The following is a 14840-nucleotide window of genomic DNA, read 5'->3' as shown; positions in this document are numbered from 1 at the left end:
GAAGTGAAGTGGAGTGAAGTGGAGGGAAGAGAGGTGAAACTGACATGTTGTAATTTCATTAGTTCGAGCATGTTTCCACGTCGTCACTGCACGAGCCTAGATTAGGTTGCAGGGTTAAAGGTGTCCGGCAACCAAGTACATGCTCTCTAACAACCGCCAAAAGCATGATCTGATAGATCTTTAACCCTGCGTTTTCTGCATGCACAGCCTGGAAAAACGAGTTTCCCGAGTACCTATTTTACGGTACAGTGTTAGCTTCTCGCATAAAAATCATACGTAAAGTGAGGATGGTGAAGGAGAAACGCCGACGCCGATGACGAGAAGAGCCATTGATTGCCATGGTTGTCGACACAAGGTAAGGTGAGAAACCAGTTTCCGCAATCAGTGAACACATACAGAGTGCGGGATATCCCGGATCCAGAGTCCAGTGTCTGTATGCTCGCGCGCCTAGCATCATGTCAAGCATGGCGTGGAGGCGAGTGCAAGGTATAGTTTGTATAACACAGGACTGTTCCTTGGACAAGCATGATATGCATGTGGGGTTTGGAAAAGGAGAATGGCTTGGATGACAGAACTGGCGGATGCATGCGCTTATGTAGACGCGGTATTACGGGAATTTGAGGGAGGATCGATCTTTGAAAAACTTGTCTCTGGTGATTGTCCAGTCCGAGAGCGAGGGGATCACCAGAGTGAGTTAAACTCAAGACGGTGAAAAGAGATCCTTGGAATCCTCCGCATTGTGCCGTTCCGTTCAGTGATCTAAAACTACAAGCATTGTTTGACTCCATGATACCGCTCAATAAACCTCTCCTAACTCTAACTGTATGTATCTAATGCCGGTGACCGATGTTGGAACATGGGCATCTCTCGCTGCCTCTTGGGGTATTTGCATCCAACACGGTCTTTTAGAAGTACCGATACGCTCAAGATCCATCCAATCTTTTTGACTGGAAAAGGATCTCCATTAATGGTAGTAATGAATCCCACTCAATAAAGCAGTCATCCTGTGAGTCTGACAACCATCAGGGTAAAACAAATCAGAATCCCAAACGCCATGATAGTAACCTCCGACCCAACTCTTTCCATATCCATCCATCCCACCAACCCATCCTTTCTATTCATTTTGTGCACACTGGTTTGGACGTATCTATGAGTCCTTCTAAAGCATGGGGTCATAGACGTGCTGCTTGATGTACCTGTCGAGGGCCACGTCGCCCCACTCCTCCCACTCAAGCCACTGCTCTTCCGGTAGGGTGCTGACGCCTTCACGGCGAGCAGACTTCATCACCTCACGCGCAATAATGACGTTAGCCTCGCGGACACGGTCAATGCGGGGGTAGATAAGGCCTTTCTTGACCTCATCGGCATTGAGGGAGTTGGCCAGGGCAGCGGCCGAGGTGTAGATCATGTCATCGGTGACTTTGCTAGCCTTGGCGAGGATGGCACCAAGACCAATACCGGGGAAGACGTAGACGTTGTTACCCTGGTTAGGGTGATATAACACACCGTTAACGGCGTAGCTGGAGAAGGGAGAACCGGAAGCAAAGAGCACGGTTCCTTCGGTCCAGTCAACAGCCTCCTTGAACGTGCATTCAGCCTTGGTGAGAGGGTTGCTGAGGGGGAAGAGGATGGGCCTGCGTCCAAGTCCTCCGGCGTCGACGGAAGCCTTGAGGGCGCGGACGACCGACTCGGTGAAGACGCCATGGGTGGCGGTAAGACCGACAAGAGCAGTTGGCTTGACGTACTCAATGACCTCCTCGAGGGTGCGGAACTGATGGCCGTTGTTGTCAGTACGGGCGAAGTACTTCTTGTGTTCGGCCAGCCGGTCACCGCGATCCTTGGTCACAAGACCCTTGGTATCAACAAGCCAGAACTTGTCCTTGGCTTGTTGCTCCGAGAGGCCACGCTTGGTATAGTACTCAACCAGCTGCTTGGCAACGCCAACGCCGGCAGAGCCAGCTCCCATGAAGACAAGACGTTGCTCCTCGATAGGAACATTCGAAAGGTTGACGGCACCGATGTAACTATATTGTACAACAGATCGTTAGCAATTTGTCTCACGTCTAGGAGTCCCTCTGTGAAACGTGGAAGTTTCCGTTCAAGGCAATCCCCCTTCTCTGGAGATGAAGTGGTTCTCTAACTTACCCCGCAAGGACGACAGCACCAGTTCCCTGAATATCATCGTTGAAGCACTTGTACTGATCGCGGTACCGGTCGAGGTAGTTGAAAGCCTTTTCGCTTTCGAAGTCCTCAAACTGCACAACCATTTCCGGGAAGACTTCAGCGGCAGCCTCCATGAACTCGTCCATAAACTCCTGTTGCTCGGCAACCGGGATACGCTTCTGACGAAGCCCCAAGTAGAGAGGGTCCCTCAAGTTGGTCTCGTTGGCGGTACCGCAGTCGAGGACGATGGGGAGCGTCTTGTCCGGGTGGATACCAGCAGCAGCCGTGTACAAAGCTAGCTTACCGATCTGGTGGATGTTAGTGTCTGACTAGCGTATGCAACTAAATAATTGCCCAAGACACTTACCGGAATGCCAACACCATTGACACCAAGGTCTCCCAAACCGAGAATGCGGGAACCGTCAGTGACGACACAGATCTCGGGCTTAGGATAGGGCCAATTCCTCAAGATTGTCCGAATCGACTTCCTTTGCTTAATGGAAATGTACAAAGCTTCCGGACGAGTGTAGAGGGTCGAGTACTGGAGGCAGACGTCACCAATGGTGGGAGTGTAGACCAATGGCATCATCTCCTTAGCATGATCCATCAGGATCCGGTAGAAGAGGTCGACGTTCTGGCTCTTGATGGTCGACAGGTAAAGATACCTGTCAATGTCGGTCTGGCGAGTGCGGATCATCTTGAGCGCACGCTCAACCTGCTTCTCGGAGTCCTCCATGACGTGCGGAATCAGGCCAGTCAGGTTCTTGGATACACGCTCTTGAGGAGTGAAAGACGTCCCTTTGGGTGAAATGTAAATGTCAGTAACTGTGGCCATGTTGTGTACGAGGGGCGACGAGGACGGTTCCGGCGAATATGACACAGACGAAGAAGACGAAAGTGCTGGGCCGGAAACAGGTGAGGTGGAAGAAGACAGGCGAGGTCGGGAAACAGAAGATGGGAGGAAACGTGAATATAAGCAAGTCTGGCGTGCGTGCAGAAGTCTGGCAGACCAAGGCATGATAGCCCCAGGACCTTGACGGACAGCAGAGACTGATGATGCGAGCATGGCCAGATTGACTCAAGGAAGGTGTGGCGGGAAAAGAAGCGTGGGACGTGGAGGGAAAGGGAAGAGAAAGAAGAAAAAAAAAAAGAAAAAAAAAGACCAGTAGGCTTACCCTTGTTCCAGTGGGGTTGGTTGAGCACCTGGTAGCCCCGGGCCTCTTCGTGGGAGATGTACTCGGTAGTGGTCTCCTGGTGGACCTCTCCGTACGTACTTTGGCAGTAGCCCCTCAGTGTGTCGAGGCTGGCCATCTTTAAAGCTTCTTCAATGGTCGCTAGATCAACGGAAGACATCGGATTCGAAGCCGAAGTGCGCCGAACTGAAGAGATGGACATGCGTTTTGCTGCACTGAAAGTGGACGAGTGGGAGGAGCGTGCCGACGCAACTGATGCAGATGAGTGAGGAGAGCTTGACCGTGGGGTCGAGAGATCAGAAGAGCCTGAGGAAGTGTGCGACGCCATTGAGTATGAAGAGGAAAGCGAGAACGGGTCCAGAAAAGCCAGGAATGGGCGGATTAAAGAGGACAAATCGTCGAGGTGGCCGGTGAGGTTGATATCAGTAGTCCACTTGTTGGGGAGGGTCCGGTCCCAGCCTAGCAGGTTACCCCAACTAAACCTTCTGGAAAAGGAATTTGGAGGTGAGGTGTAAGTCGAGGCCGGGGGGTTGCGATTAATGCCGGGGTCTGGATTGGAGGTACCGGTACTTGTAGATGCACCAGCAGAAGTAGTAGTAGCGACGAGTGAAGAAGCAGCGAACCGTGAAGCAAGCAACAGACCCTTTGTCAAAGTCAAAGAGGATAGATGATGAGAAGATGTTCTTCCAGCATCCAGTTTACTCGAGAGGACCGGCCGACTTAAAACCTTTTGCAGTCGACCGGTTGCACCGGACATGAGCACCGTCCAGGGCGAAACCGGGAGTCTGTTTTTACCCATGGCCCATGCGATGCGAGATTGAGATGGAACGCTATGCCTTTTTTTCGCTGCTTTCACTTACTAATTCCTGTTACCTTTTGCTCCCTAGTTGGGCATCAAGAGGATCACTGTTAGCTGCCGCATAAGCTATGGTAAGAAGGACCAGGAGCTTCTGAGGTGCTTGGGGTGTTGCTTGTCGTGACAGAGGCCTGTCTGGCGGGTTTCGGGAGCCGGGATATGGCTGTTTCAAGGGCCGCTTGCTGCCCGTGAAGGAGGAGGGTGTTCGTGTACACAGTATGTCCGTGGTGTCCTTGTCTCTGGCAAGAGGAGTCTCCGACTTGTGCCGCCGGCTGTGGATTCCATAACACACGATGAACGCTTGGGGGAGGATCGGATGGTGTGGGCTGGGTCTGGCCTGGACGGCTGGGCATGCCCCAAAGAGGAAAAGAAAAGGGAGTGTACACACCTTGTGGTCCAGCCGTTGGAGACACCCGAATACACCCGGTTGGGGTTGCTGTGACCGCTTGTTGCTGCGACGAATATGCAGCTCAGAATGCCTCCGGGAAAGTGTTGTACCGGGACGTGAAAACCGACGACAAATAATTGAAAACGATATCCGTGAATTGGTCGGTACAATGATGGTGTTGTTACAGTAGCAGCCCTAGGTACGAATAGCGTAATAGCGTGTATGTACCTTGCTTCTACAAATTGGAGGCAACAACGGCAGATCCCGGCCACGAAGATGATATGATGATGATCGATCAACACCAAAAATGAGGAATGTGAGATGGAGAAAAGGTAAGGTAGGTACGACGGGAGATCGAGGAGATGGAAGCAACGAAAGGGCTGCAAGGGCAGTTTTACGTGGAGGATGCCCTTTCCCGTTCCATCTGTCAACGGGCTCTCCCGTCCAGTCTCGCACCCGTCGTCCACCCTCTGCGTCCCGTTCTTGTCATCTTTTCAGAACAGTCATTTTTGGGAACAGGTCGTGTGCTGTTCGTAGCGTTCCATTGAAATTCTCATCTAGGAAATGAAAACGTAAAATCTCCACGCGCGGTAATGTTTCGGGGTGTGGCCGGCGTCGTGTATTTCGAATTTCCATGAAAAGGAGCCAGAATGTGGTCAAGGTCGTTTGGACAGTGGACTTTGGGGCACGTCACAGTCACTGCTTTGCTTCGTAACGCTGGAAATGCAGGTGCAGTCCGCGTGCGGTGCCGCTTGTCAGACCCGAAGTCCCCACCGCTACTCCACCGCCTTAGCGGCTAGCGGCTCCTGCCCCTGTCCATCCATCCACAGTCCCCCGCTGCTTCGAGTCCTTCGACAACATCATACTGAGCTTTGCATCAGAGTCAAATTCAAGGTTCCTGCAGCTGATGTGAGAATTGCAATGGAAATTGTACGGTGAAACTTTTGAGGTTATCGTGGCTTCCATCCTCAACGTTGATATGATAACGCCCAGCCTAATTTGGGGACCAATGAAGGAGGAAGGCGGATGGGACGGACGTCCGAGCATTGTGCATCCTGGACTCTACTCAGATCTGACATACAGCGCTGATTCCTTCCAGTTTTCTTTCCACCCAACTGCACCTTCCACAGTCCGTCGCCTTTGTGTGACCGGAAAAGTGAGAGAGTCACGCAGTGCTTTTGTTTCGATGGGCAGCAGCAACCGTCAACCTCAAGGCGCCAATTTGTGGAGAAGTGGATTTCGAATTCGTCGAACCCGACATCTTTTCGATACAGGAGCCGCAGGGTGACCCTGATCACCCCGCTGTCCAATCAGCTGCTTCAATTACACACATCAGCTTCTTAATCGGGCTAGCGGGCCCTTCCCGCTTCGTTGGAATTGTGTAACACAGTAACATCGGGGTTGAATACACAGGACCTCGAATTCCACCTCAATTTGTGTTTGATTCCATCTCCCGTCGGTTTCTCGGAAAGGCTTCGTAATTTTTTCGATCAAATTCCCAACAGACTGTCTATCCAACTTTCCGCTCTGCGATTGCAACGTCTACGATTGGCAACGCCCGCAACCCGTCCACTTTTTCTGCGAAAGCCCTTGAAGTTATCACGGCGCAATTACGGCTAAAAAGGGTCGCAAAATCCACGATGGAATCATGAGACACTGAAAACTGTGGACCGCAGTTTTTAGTGGGTGCCAGTACGGGGCTGGAGTGCTGAAGGCGACGGCGTCATTGTAGGGCTTGTATCTCTACACTCTTCTTCAGCTCTCCCTGTACCACTGCCACCACGACCTTTTCGTCCAGGGCTGACATATCCGTTACACCTCAGCTTTCCACTCTTGTGGTTTGGATGCGGACTCCTACAGGTCGTACGGCGGTGACAGGATTGATTGGAATTGCGGCCCCCATCGACAGCCCATAAACACGTACGTTCGTGTTGGCCGTCAACACCGCTTCAATCTTCATACCCTTGTTTGTCATTAACTTGGGCGACGGAATTGTACCGTCAGCTCCGGTCTGGACCCATAGCGGACTGCGATAAGGTAAGGTTGCTGATAACTCCCATCCATTTTGCCCCTCTGTCGCGCCAAAAGTATCGTGACTTGGGCGTCAGAATCAGTAAACATAATCAGGTCGCTATCTTAGGGCCTACGGTCACCGATATCCAAATGCCGGACGAGTTTAGGCTGGAGGATTCGGTCATTCCGTGTCGGTGAATGTGGATCCCCTCGTGATGCACCCAAGGCACCAGCGGGAGCGTCTCGCTTCGACGAACCCTGGGCGTTCAGGGGCTGACCGGGGGCAGCAACCAGGCTCGCCAAAACTCACATCCGCCCAGGGTGACACGCATCGAATTGACGAAGCCAAAAATACTACGAAAGGCATGGATTCCTGTCCGACTTCACCCGAGATTGTTGCAGCGTCTGTTTTGGGCGCTGAGACAATCGGACAGGGAGGGTGACGAGATGTTACACAGTAAAGTCCGGACTTCTAGAATCCTTGGCCATCGGGGAAGTGTAAAAAGTTGAAAGCCAAAGGGGAAAGGAGGTGAGTGATCCCCAACTCAGCGCTGCCTTCAGCTGTGGAACCCCTGGGAGAGCGCCAAGTCTTTCCCCGGATTGTCCTCGTTGTCTCAAACCTGCATCACGCTCATCCCTTCTTCCCCTGCCTCCAATTGTTTCGACGATCACATCCTCCTTCGAGCTCAACTCTCTTCAGTTTATCAAAATCATAACCTGCCGGGAGACAGACATTAAATGTTCAACTCAACCGTCTTCCCCAACATCTTGATCGTCCCATGTCCTTCCTTGTCACATTCATGACATGGGGCGATCCGATCTATCATCAACATACCTCTAATACCTCGAGCTTTTGCTGGGCCCGACATCCAGATGTGACGCTGGTACATCACTGCTTTACACCAATGATCAGCGTTCCGTTTCAACCATATGATGACAAGCCGGAAGACGATGGCTGATACTGTCAAGCTGCGGGAACTTTTACAATGACATTCGAACCGAGCTTGAGGCCCGGGCTGCATAGCCGTTGGCTTCATCTCCAAACCGGCCCGCCAGTGCAGATGCTCGTTCGAGTCTAGCGCTAACTGTTGTCAAGTGCTCAACGTTCCCCTGTTGCCCAACGTCTTCTTTGCTGTCTCGGAATTATATTCTTTGCTCTCACATCATCAGTCCGCGTTACTTTGATCTGTATCAAAGCTGACCAACACTCAAATGCATCAACATCTTCCCGCTTCCCTACACTTTAATGCCTCCAACGATTCTAAAACCATCCCCACGATTTAGCAGCAAGTGCCTCGTGGTGGCTGTCCATCCGATGGGGGAAATGGTCTCGAGTCACCCAATCACAGACTTTGCCTTGGCGAGTCAGCCGCAGGGTAGTAAACCGTATCTGGGGTAGTTCTCCTTGGCATGCCTGGACCCTCCTCTCAGCTCCTGTCCCGGCAATGTCGTCTTGGCACCATCGATCTCTTTGACATATGATTGCCGTGATGCGATCTCGGTAAGCTGGCGGCCATCCCGGGTGCCTCTCCCCTGGATCCCTAGGTCTCTGGACCAACGGGAACTGTCCATTGATTGTTGGCTGAAAGCCTGGAACTCCCGAACCGTGCCCGGTCAACTCCCGGCTATGACCTGCTTGGCGGAGGTCTTGGTAAGGAGTGGTAACATTCACCAACCCAGGGGTAAGGAGTTCGGGGGAGGCTGCGGCAGGGTCTCGGGGTTGGTTGTCATGGTTGACTTGTCCGGGGGTTGAGGCTCTCTCGACGCGTGTCGTTACTCCGCAGCCCCACACTCAACCTCCAAGCATGTGCTCGTGGAGAAGTGGGATGGGTAAGGAAGCTAAGAGGAGACATGACTCGAACCACCCATGATGATCGGGACCGTTTTCACAAATTAAGCATATCTCAGCCATGCCACACACCTCGTTTCTCCCCCGCATTGCAGTGGCTGATCCCTTCCCCCGGGCTCCCGAGTCATAGCTCCAGATCTCCAAAACACATGTGTGTTATCATATGGGAATTGACCGGGTTTTGCTTGTGATTCATTTTCCTATTCACAAACCTCCGAGTCCATTCACCCTGGACACTCACATAGCAGAGACCAACGAGGCTGACTGTCGTTGATCTCACACTATTCGAAGAATCGGACGATACCAATCCTTTTGGTTTACGTCTTCGCAAATCATATCGTATTTCTGCTTTTCGACAAGACGTAAACTTCTTCACATTCAAATCTCTTGACGATTTACGGACACCAGCCACCTATCGTCAACACGTCGTCATCATTATTCTCGCCAATTCATCGGTTGTCGAGCGATTTTCTTACAATTACAATTCAGGGACCCCCCTTGATTGACTACGTGTGATTCATCATCATCAACAGGCTATAAGCGATTAACCATGTTTTGCAGATGCCAAGTCCCTACCTTGATCATCTACATGAGTCACATGTAGTACCTATACCAACAACAAGGTGGTCCGTAGTCAACACTTATATAGCAGGCCATCCTCATGTCCGGAACGCATGAACAACAACCCGGGGAACACGATGTAAGTGGCCCTGGTAGTCCATGGCGGAGCTCGGTGATGTTTCCAGATTCCACAATGTTTCCTCTGACTCCATCAAACAATGGGGATGCCGAGGCGGCGGCCCCGCGGGGGAAGGCGGAGAGTTCTCCATAGCACTCCATCAACTCCATCAACGTCAACTCCATCAATCCCTTAAACTCCGCTCTCCATTCTCTAGAAGTCAACTAGAAATGCGGAGTATTTCCGCTACACCGAGAGAGACAGGGGACACTTAGTTTGTGGACTACATAGTCACCGAGAAGATGCGAGTAGCGAGCACATGACAAGTGCACGGACTGACTGACTGAGTCAAACGCTGCCACGATCGGGAACTGAATCTCAGAGAACGGGTGTTGATGTTGAAATTTCGCGGAAATTGGGATGTCACGCGACTCAGAAACTATCGGGTCGTTCCTTCCCCAGACTGGTGCTCGCTCAGAAGGTAAGGTATACAAGAAGGAGGAAGCGACGGAGAGTAAGTGGGAAAGATCGAGCAGTCGAACTGCTCGGTCGGGTCCGTCGTCCCTGCCTCCCGCCCCGTTCTACAGGCAGAAAAAAAAAAAAAAAAGGCCAGAAGGAAGAAGAAAAGAAAAGAAAAGAATACAGAAACCGTGAAAGAAAGGGAACAAGAATTAAGCTGAAAGGGAAGGGAACAGAAGGACGAGAAAGTAGGGAAATGAAGCAAACGTTAACATCAATTGGAAAGCAAAGTACCTTGGGAGACAGGAACGAAGATAGTAGACAATAGCAACCTTAAGTTATTCAACCCGCGAAGATCTCAAAAAAGCGAAGCAAAGGAATATTGAAGACCTGGTGTTCAGGCACTGGCAAGTTGGGTTCTCTACCTGACCTTCGTTAGTGCCTGTTTACCTAAGATGAGACCGTGGTAGAGTATCGACATGTCTGAGTTGTACTGGAAGGCCGTGTAGGACATTTTTGAGGAAAAGAGGACAAGACACTTGTGTGCTCTGAATGAAGCTTTTCTTGCTACAACACTTTTTGGGAGATGCTTGGCCTGACTGTCTTGTCATCCTACCTGTCGTATTCTCGTGCTGGTCACGGCTGGGATCATAGTTTAGTTCTGTAGAATCCTTTCATTCTTACAGATATCCTTGACCACATAAGGTGGCTTTCCTGCTCTAGTTTGTTATCTTAAACTCCATTACGTTTGCGTGCAGCCTCTAACATGCAGCTGATAGTTTCCGGGCTTCAGCCAACTTGGACCAAATATATACGACTGATTCCTACCTCGACCCAGGCGCCCTGAAGAGCATTCTAGTCTGACAAAGTGAAGAGCTGTCAGAGCTAGAAGCAAGGGAAACCTTGTCCCAACGGCTCGGCTGTCGGTGACACCTCCATATGGCCAACACATCCTAATCCATCTAGCAGTCTAGAAACTGAATATCACATGTCCTTTTACCAGAAACTCACAAAGAGGTTCTAAGGCTGAGTACAGCTAAAATAGTAGCAAGACATATAGCCACAAAATCAAGTAACTCCACAGATGCAACACACCATGTCGAGGAGTAAGGTCCCTAGTTTCCTCTGAACAAGAACTGCAAGTCCTCAGGACTTAGCGAGTCCATCGCCGCATCATCAGCGTTGATGGTCGAGTTGATCATGTTGGTCTTCTTCTCTTGCAGAAGGACCATACGACTCTCAACGGAGTCCTCGATGCAAAGTCGGGTGATCGTACAAGGTCGGCTCTGGCCGATACGGTGGCATCTGTCGGCGGATTGCCATTCACTACACTCTCGTTAGTCAAAATGTCTTTCAAGTAACGATATAAGGGCAAACATACGCTGCTGGGTTCCACCAAGGATCCACGATGAAAACTCTTGAAGCCTCAGTGAGGTTCAGAGCGACACCTCCTGCCTTGAGGGATACCAAGAAGCACTCGACCTCCACGTTCTTCATGAAGTGGTTAATCGAAGCCTGGCGTTGGGCTGGAGTCATGCTGCCGTCAAGCATGACGGTGGTGATACCAGCACGGCGCAAGCGCCACTCGATGAGCTGAAGCATGGTGGTGAACTGGGAGAAGATGATGGACTTGTGGGAAGCGTTATCGGATCGGAGCTTGTGGAGTTCGTGCACCAACAACTCTATTTTGGATGATGAAGTCCAATTCTCCATCTTGATCCGGTTGATAATGGATGACTTCTTGACCTGCGCCTCGTCCTGCTCGAGCTCGGGCTGCTCCAAGTCGATGGATAGAGGAATGTGGCAAGAAGGGCAGTTCGGGTCCGTAGCCGAATGCACATACGTCTTGACGCAAACACGGCAGAAGTCGTGCTTGCAACGAGAGCGAATGGCATCTTCAGCAGGCTCGTCACAGATACAGCACACGAGCACATTCTGACCACCTTCACCGTTCTTCTTCAGAATCAGATCCGGATGATCAGCGACCTGTCGCATCTGCATAATGAGGCCAAAGATGTTGGCGTAGTTGTTCAGCAGCACACCAGTGGCAACGTATGTGTCGAACTTTCGCTGGCCGCTTGTCATGATGCTGTTTGCAAAATCGTTCTCCACCTCGCCGAAGAACTGACGCTCAACGTTGATCTCCTTGACTGGAAGCTCCATTGCGTTGGTGTGGTCCTTCTTCAGTCTCCGCAACATGATGTGGTCCGTGAGGATTCGTAGCTTCTTGAAGGCCAAAGCACCCTCACCACGGTTTCCGTACTTCTGGATGGGGTTGAGGAGCTCTTGGTTGAACACCGAGACGTGTTGCATGGCGCTGTGGTTGCAGTGCTTGCACCTGTTGTCTTCGTCCATGCCCCATTCGAGAGTCTTGCAAGGGCATCCTTTGCACAAATAGCATGCGAATGGTCGAATGTTAAGGAAGCGGATTAGAGAGAAGAACTCTCCGATGCGGTTTTGCAACGGTGTACCGCTGAGACACCATCGATAGGTAACCTTGAGGGCGAAGCATGCCTTGGCCGTCATCGTTGTTCGGCTCTTGATGCTATGTGCCTCGTCCAAAATGACTCTGTGCCACTCGGTCTGGTGGACGACGGATTTCTCCTTGTAGAGCCCCTCCTTGCGCTTGAAGCCCTTCTCCTGCTTCCGGTACATGGACTCCAAACTGTTGTAAGACATGATGATCACATCATAGCTCTTGATGTCCTTGACAGTGAGGTTCTTGGACTTGGAGTTGGTACCGTGAACGACCAGGGTCTTCAGCGTACCGTCAGTGTATGACTCAATCTCCGTCATCCACTGCATCAAGGCCACAGGAGGCACAAGAACGAGTGAAGGCTTCTTAGCGGGATAATCTGACATGATCAGGGACACTGCCTGAATCGTTTTACCCTATGATGTGACAGAAGCAGTTAGCACACAGGAACTAAAACGAAACCGAGGAAGAAGCCGTAACGTACCAGGCCCATCTCATCGCCGAGAAGTCCTCCCTTCCACTCTGTCTTCTCCATTGCTGTCATCCAGGCCAGCCCTTCAAGCTGGAATGGCTTCAGCTGTCGTGAAATGGACTTTGGTTGTTCAGCCCTACCAGCCTTCAAAACGGGCATATTTTCCAGATCTTTCCACATCGTATTGAGTTCGGGATGTTGTTTCTCGAGACGGGATCGGTCTGACTTGACACGCCTATTGCTCCGGTACGATCGGTACGCACGCCGGTTGTTCATCTGTGCCCTGATACGATCAAGACCCTCGCCCGCTTCAGCAATGTGGGCGCCCAAAGTGGCATCTTCGTCGTCCTCGTCGATAGGCACGTAACTGCCATTGCCTAGAACCGATATTTCGTCTGCCTCGTCTGGAAGCGACATGTCAATCTCGAACTCTGATTCGTTTGGAGGACCGTCTAGGTCAAACTCGACCTCCGACTCGGGAGGACCAGTCACAATCAGGTCAAACTCATCCTCCGATTCTGGCGGAGGCGCTTTTGCCTTTCCCTTTCCCTTCTGGGCCGCTGAAGGGCGACCCTTACGAGAGCGCCTGCTGAGGGGTTGAATAGAATCGTCGCTATCGTTCCCATCCTCCGGCTCTTGCGGGGGCGCTTTTGCCTTTCCTTTTCCCTTCTGGGCCGCAGAAGGGCGACCTCCCCGGATAACGACATCGCTATCGTTCTCATCAGACTCGAAGGCCGACAGAGAACTAGAGGAATCAACGTCTTCCTCAGAATCAGCAATCAAGTCTTTGGCTGTCCTAAACCGAGGAACTTGAATGGAGGACTCTGCCGCACCACGCCTAGCGGAGTTCTGTAGAAGTACAGGCTGCTTCCCTTTTGCAACGGCGGTAGATTTGCCAGTGGCTTTGGATGACGCCCGGACTGGAGACGAGTTGAGCCCTCTCGAACTGCGACGAAGTCCAATTGCCCTAAAGTTGGATGTGGTCGCTTCCTCTTCAGAATCTTCCTCTCCGTATTCCTCAGCCTGAAGTTTCCGGGCAAGTATAGCATCGGGGGTATCGTCAAAGCCATCATCCTCGCTGTCCGCAATGACCCCTTTCTTAACCTTGCTGCTCGAAGCATTAATGTTGCCCCGAAGAGAAGACCGCGTGCTACGCGGGGTACTGCCCAAACGATCAACTCGGAAAGAGGGTGTTTTGGATGATGATGCTACCTTTGCATCATGACCATCATCGGAGTCATCTTCTTGGCTGTCCGCCACCACATCTCTCTTCCGCTTGCTAGTCGTAGCAGAGGTGCTACTGCGAAGCGTTGTCTGCATAGTATGTGAGGCCTTGAGAACGGGTATAGCCACCTCAATCTTGGAAGCGGACCGGGTCGACCTGGTGGACCGTACGTTCTCCTTGAGTAGAGATGGCGTCGGGGTCGCACCATGACTGGTAAGCGGCGTAGCATACTCACTACCAGATGTGTATGTCGCCGGGGTCGGTACGGAAGACGCCGTGGCACTAACGGCCGGGGTGGCCGATTTGCGAGGCCGACCGCGAGGCTTCTTGGTTTCCGCGGGAGGAGGTGCTGCTACTGTGATACTGATGTCAGTCTGTGATCACATCCAAACCATGTGCTATTCTATCTCCAACTCCAACCGGGAGGATAGAGCTTCATTGGGAGACCTACCAACAACCTCGTCGGCCGCAGCCATGGATCTTCTGGTTCTAGCCATCTTCTCTGGTTCAAGTAGTCGGACCTGTTAAACAAGTAGACCCAAGTTGAGAAGATGGACAGGGTGATAGGGTAGCACCGAAACGAATTCGACAAAGTGCCTCTGTTGAAGTGTGGCGTGGTTTGAGAGAAGTGGAGGGTGCTAGAATTGACCGATATTTGATAGACAAATAAAGGCAAGGTATCGGACTGCGGGGGAACGTCCTGAAGATTATCGTAAGGTACGGTATTATGCCTGACCAACCGAAAGATAGACGGGCAACAGGTAAAAGAACAGACAACCAGATCACCAATAAACGAGCGGTGAAATCCTTGGGAGAAAGAGAAAGATTGAAGACGTAACGGCCTGCGCTCTCAAAATGTCGAAGCGGATGACCCGGTGAAAGTGAAGAGGACACCCTGTAACAAGTGGTCCGGGAGGAAGTCGTGGCAGTGATTCACAGAGGACGGGCAGGAGGGATGAGATGGATGCAGATTGCAGGAGAAAATTCCCGTCGCGTCAACGGAAGTCGAGGCGAATCGCCACTGCGCCTTTCATTCACTGGCAGCTTCAAAGGCTTTTCAGCTTTCC

At 51.6% G+C, this 14840-nt stretch overlaps 2 protein-coding genes across 2 annotated transcripts; both read right to left on the bottom strand.

Annotated features, from left to right (window-relative positions):
* Positions 1–1159: 1159 nt before the first annotated feature.
* Positions 1160–6575, bottom strand: B0H65DRAFT_506358 (uncharacterized protein; the record flags this gene model as incomplete). The annotated part of the gene is given in 8 exon segments (XM_062828056.1): positions 1160–2024; positions 2146–2471; positions 2531–2988; positions 3339–3425; positions 3438–4141; positions 4505–4795; positions 4946–5070; positions 6525–6575. The coding sequence occupies 8 exon segments, from the start codon at positions 6573–6575 to the stop codon at positions 1160–1162; spliced, it is 2907 nt and encodes a 968-aa protein (XP_062684134.1).
* A 4058-nt stretch (positions 6576–10633) lies between these two features.
* On the bottom strand, positions 10634–14488 carry B0H65DRAFT_100291 (SNF2 family N-terminal domain-containing protein). Its single transcript, XM_062820432.1, has 4 exons — positions 14225–14488; positions 12561–14122; positions 10982–12492; positions 10634–10926 (listed from the first exon to the last, which is right to left on the bottom strand). Exons 1-4 carry the CDS (start codon positions 14268–14270, stop codon positions 10716–10718), a joined length of 3330 nt encoding a protein of 1109 aa, XP_062684133.1. The 5' UTR covers positions 14271–14488; the 3' UTR covers positions 10634–10715.
* Positions 14489–14840: the final 352 nt, after the last annotated feature.

This window comes from Neurospora tetraspora, assembly GCF_033439725.1.
Source record: "Neurospora tetraspora strain CBS 560.94 chromosome Unknown B0H65scaffold_2, whole genome shotgun sequence".
Lineage (NCBI taxonomy): Eukaryota > Fungi > Ascomycota > Sordariomycetes > Sordariales > Sordariaceae > Neurospora > Neurospora tetraspora.
The sequence above is the reverse complement of the archived record's forward strand: the minus strand, read 5'-3'. Positions and strand labels throughout refer to the sequence as shown.

Bases quoted from the DNA above. Each gene is read 5' to 3' on its own strand.
- B0H65DRAFT_100291 (XM_062820432.1), bottom strand. From the start codon at position 14,270: ATGGCTAGAACCAGAAGATCCATGGCTGCGGCCGACGAGGTTGTTG. The intron at 14,123-14,224 runs GTAGGTCTCCCA...TCACAGTAGCAG, and splicing joins TGCGGCCGACGAGGTTGTTG to CACCTCCTCCCGCGGAAACC. The intron at 12,493-12,560 runs GTACGTTACGGC...GTCACATCATAG, and splicing joins TCGGCGATGAGATGGGCCTG to GGTAAAACGATTCAGGCAGT.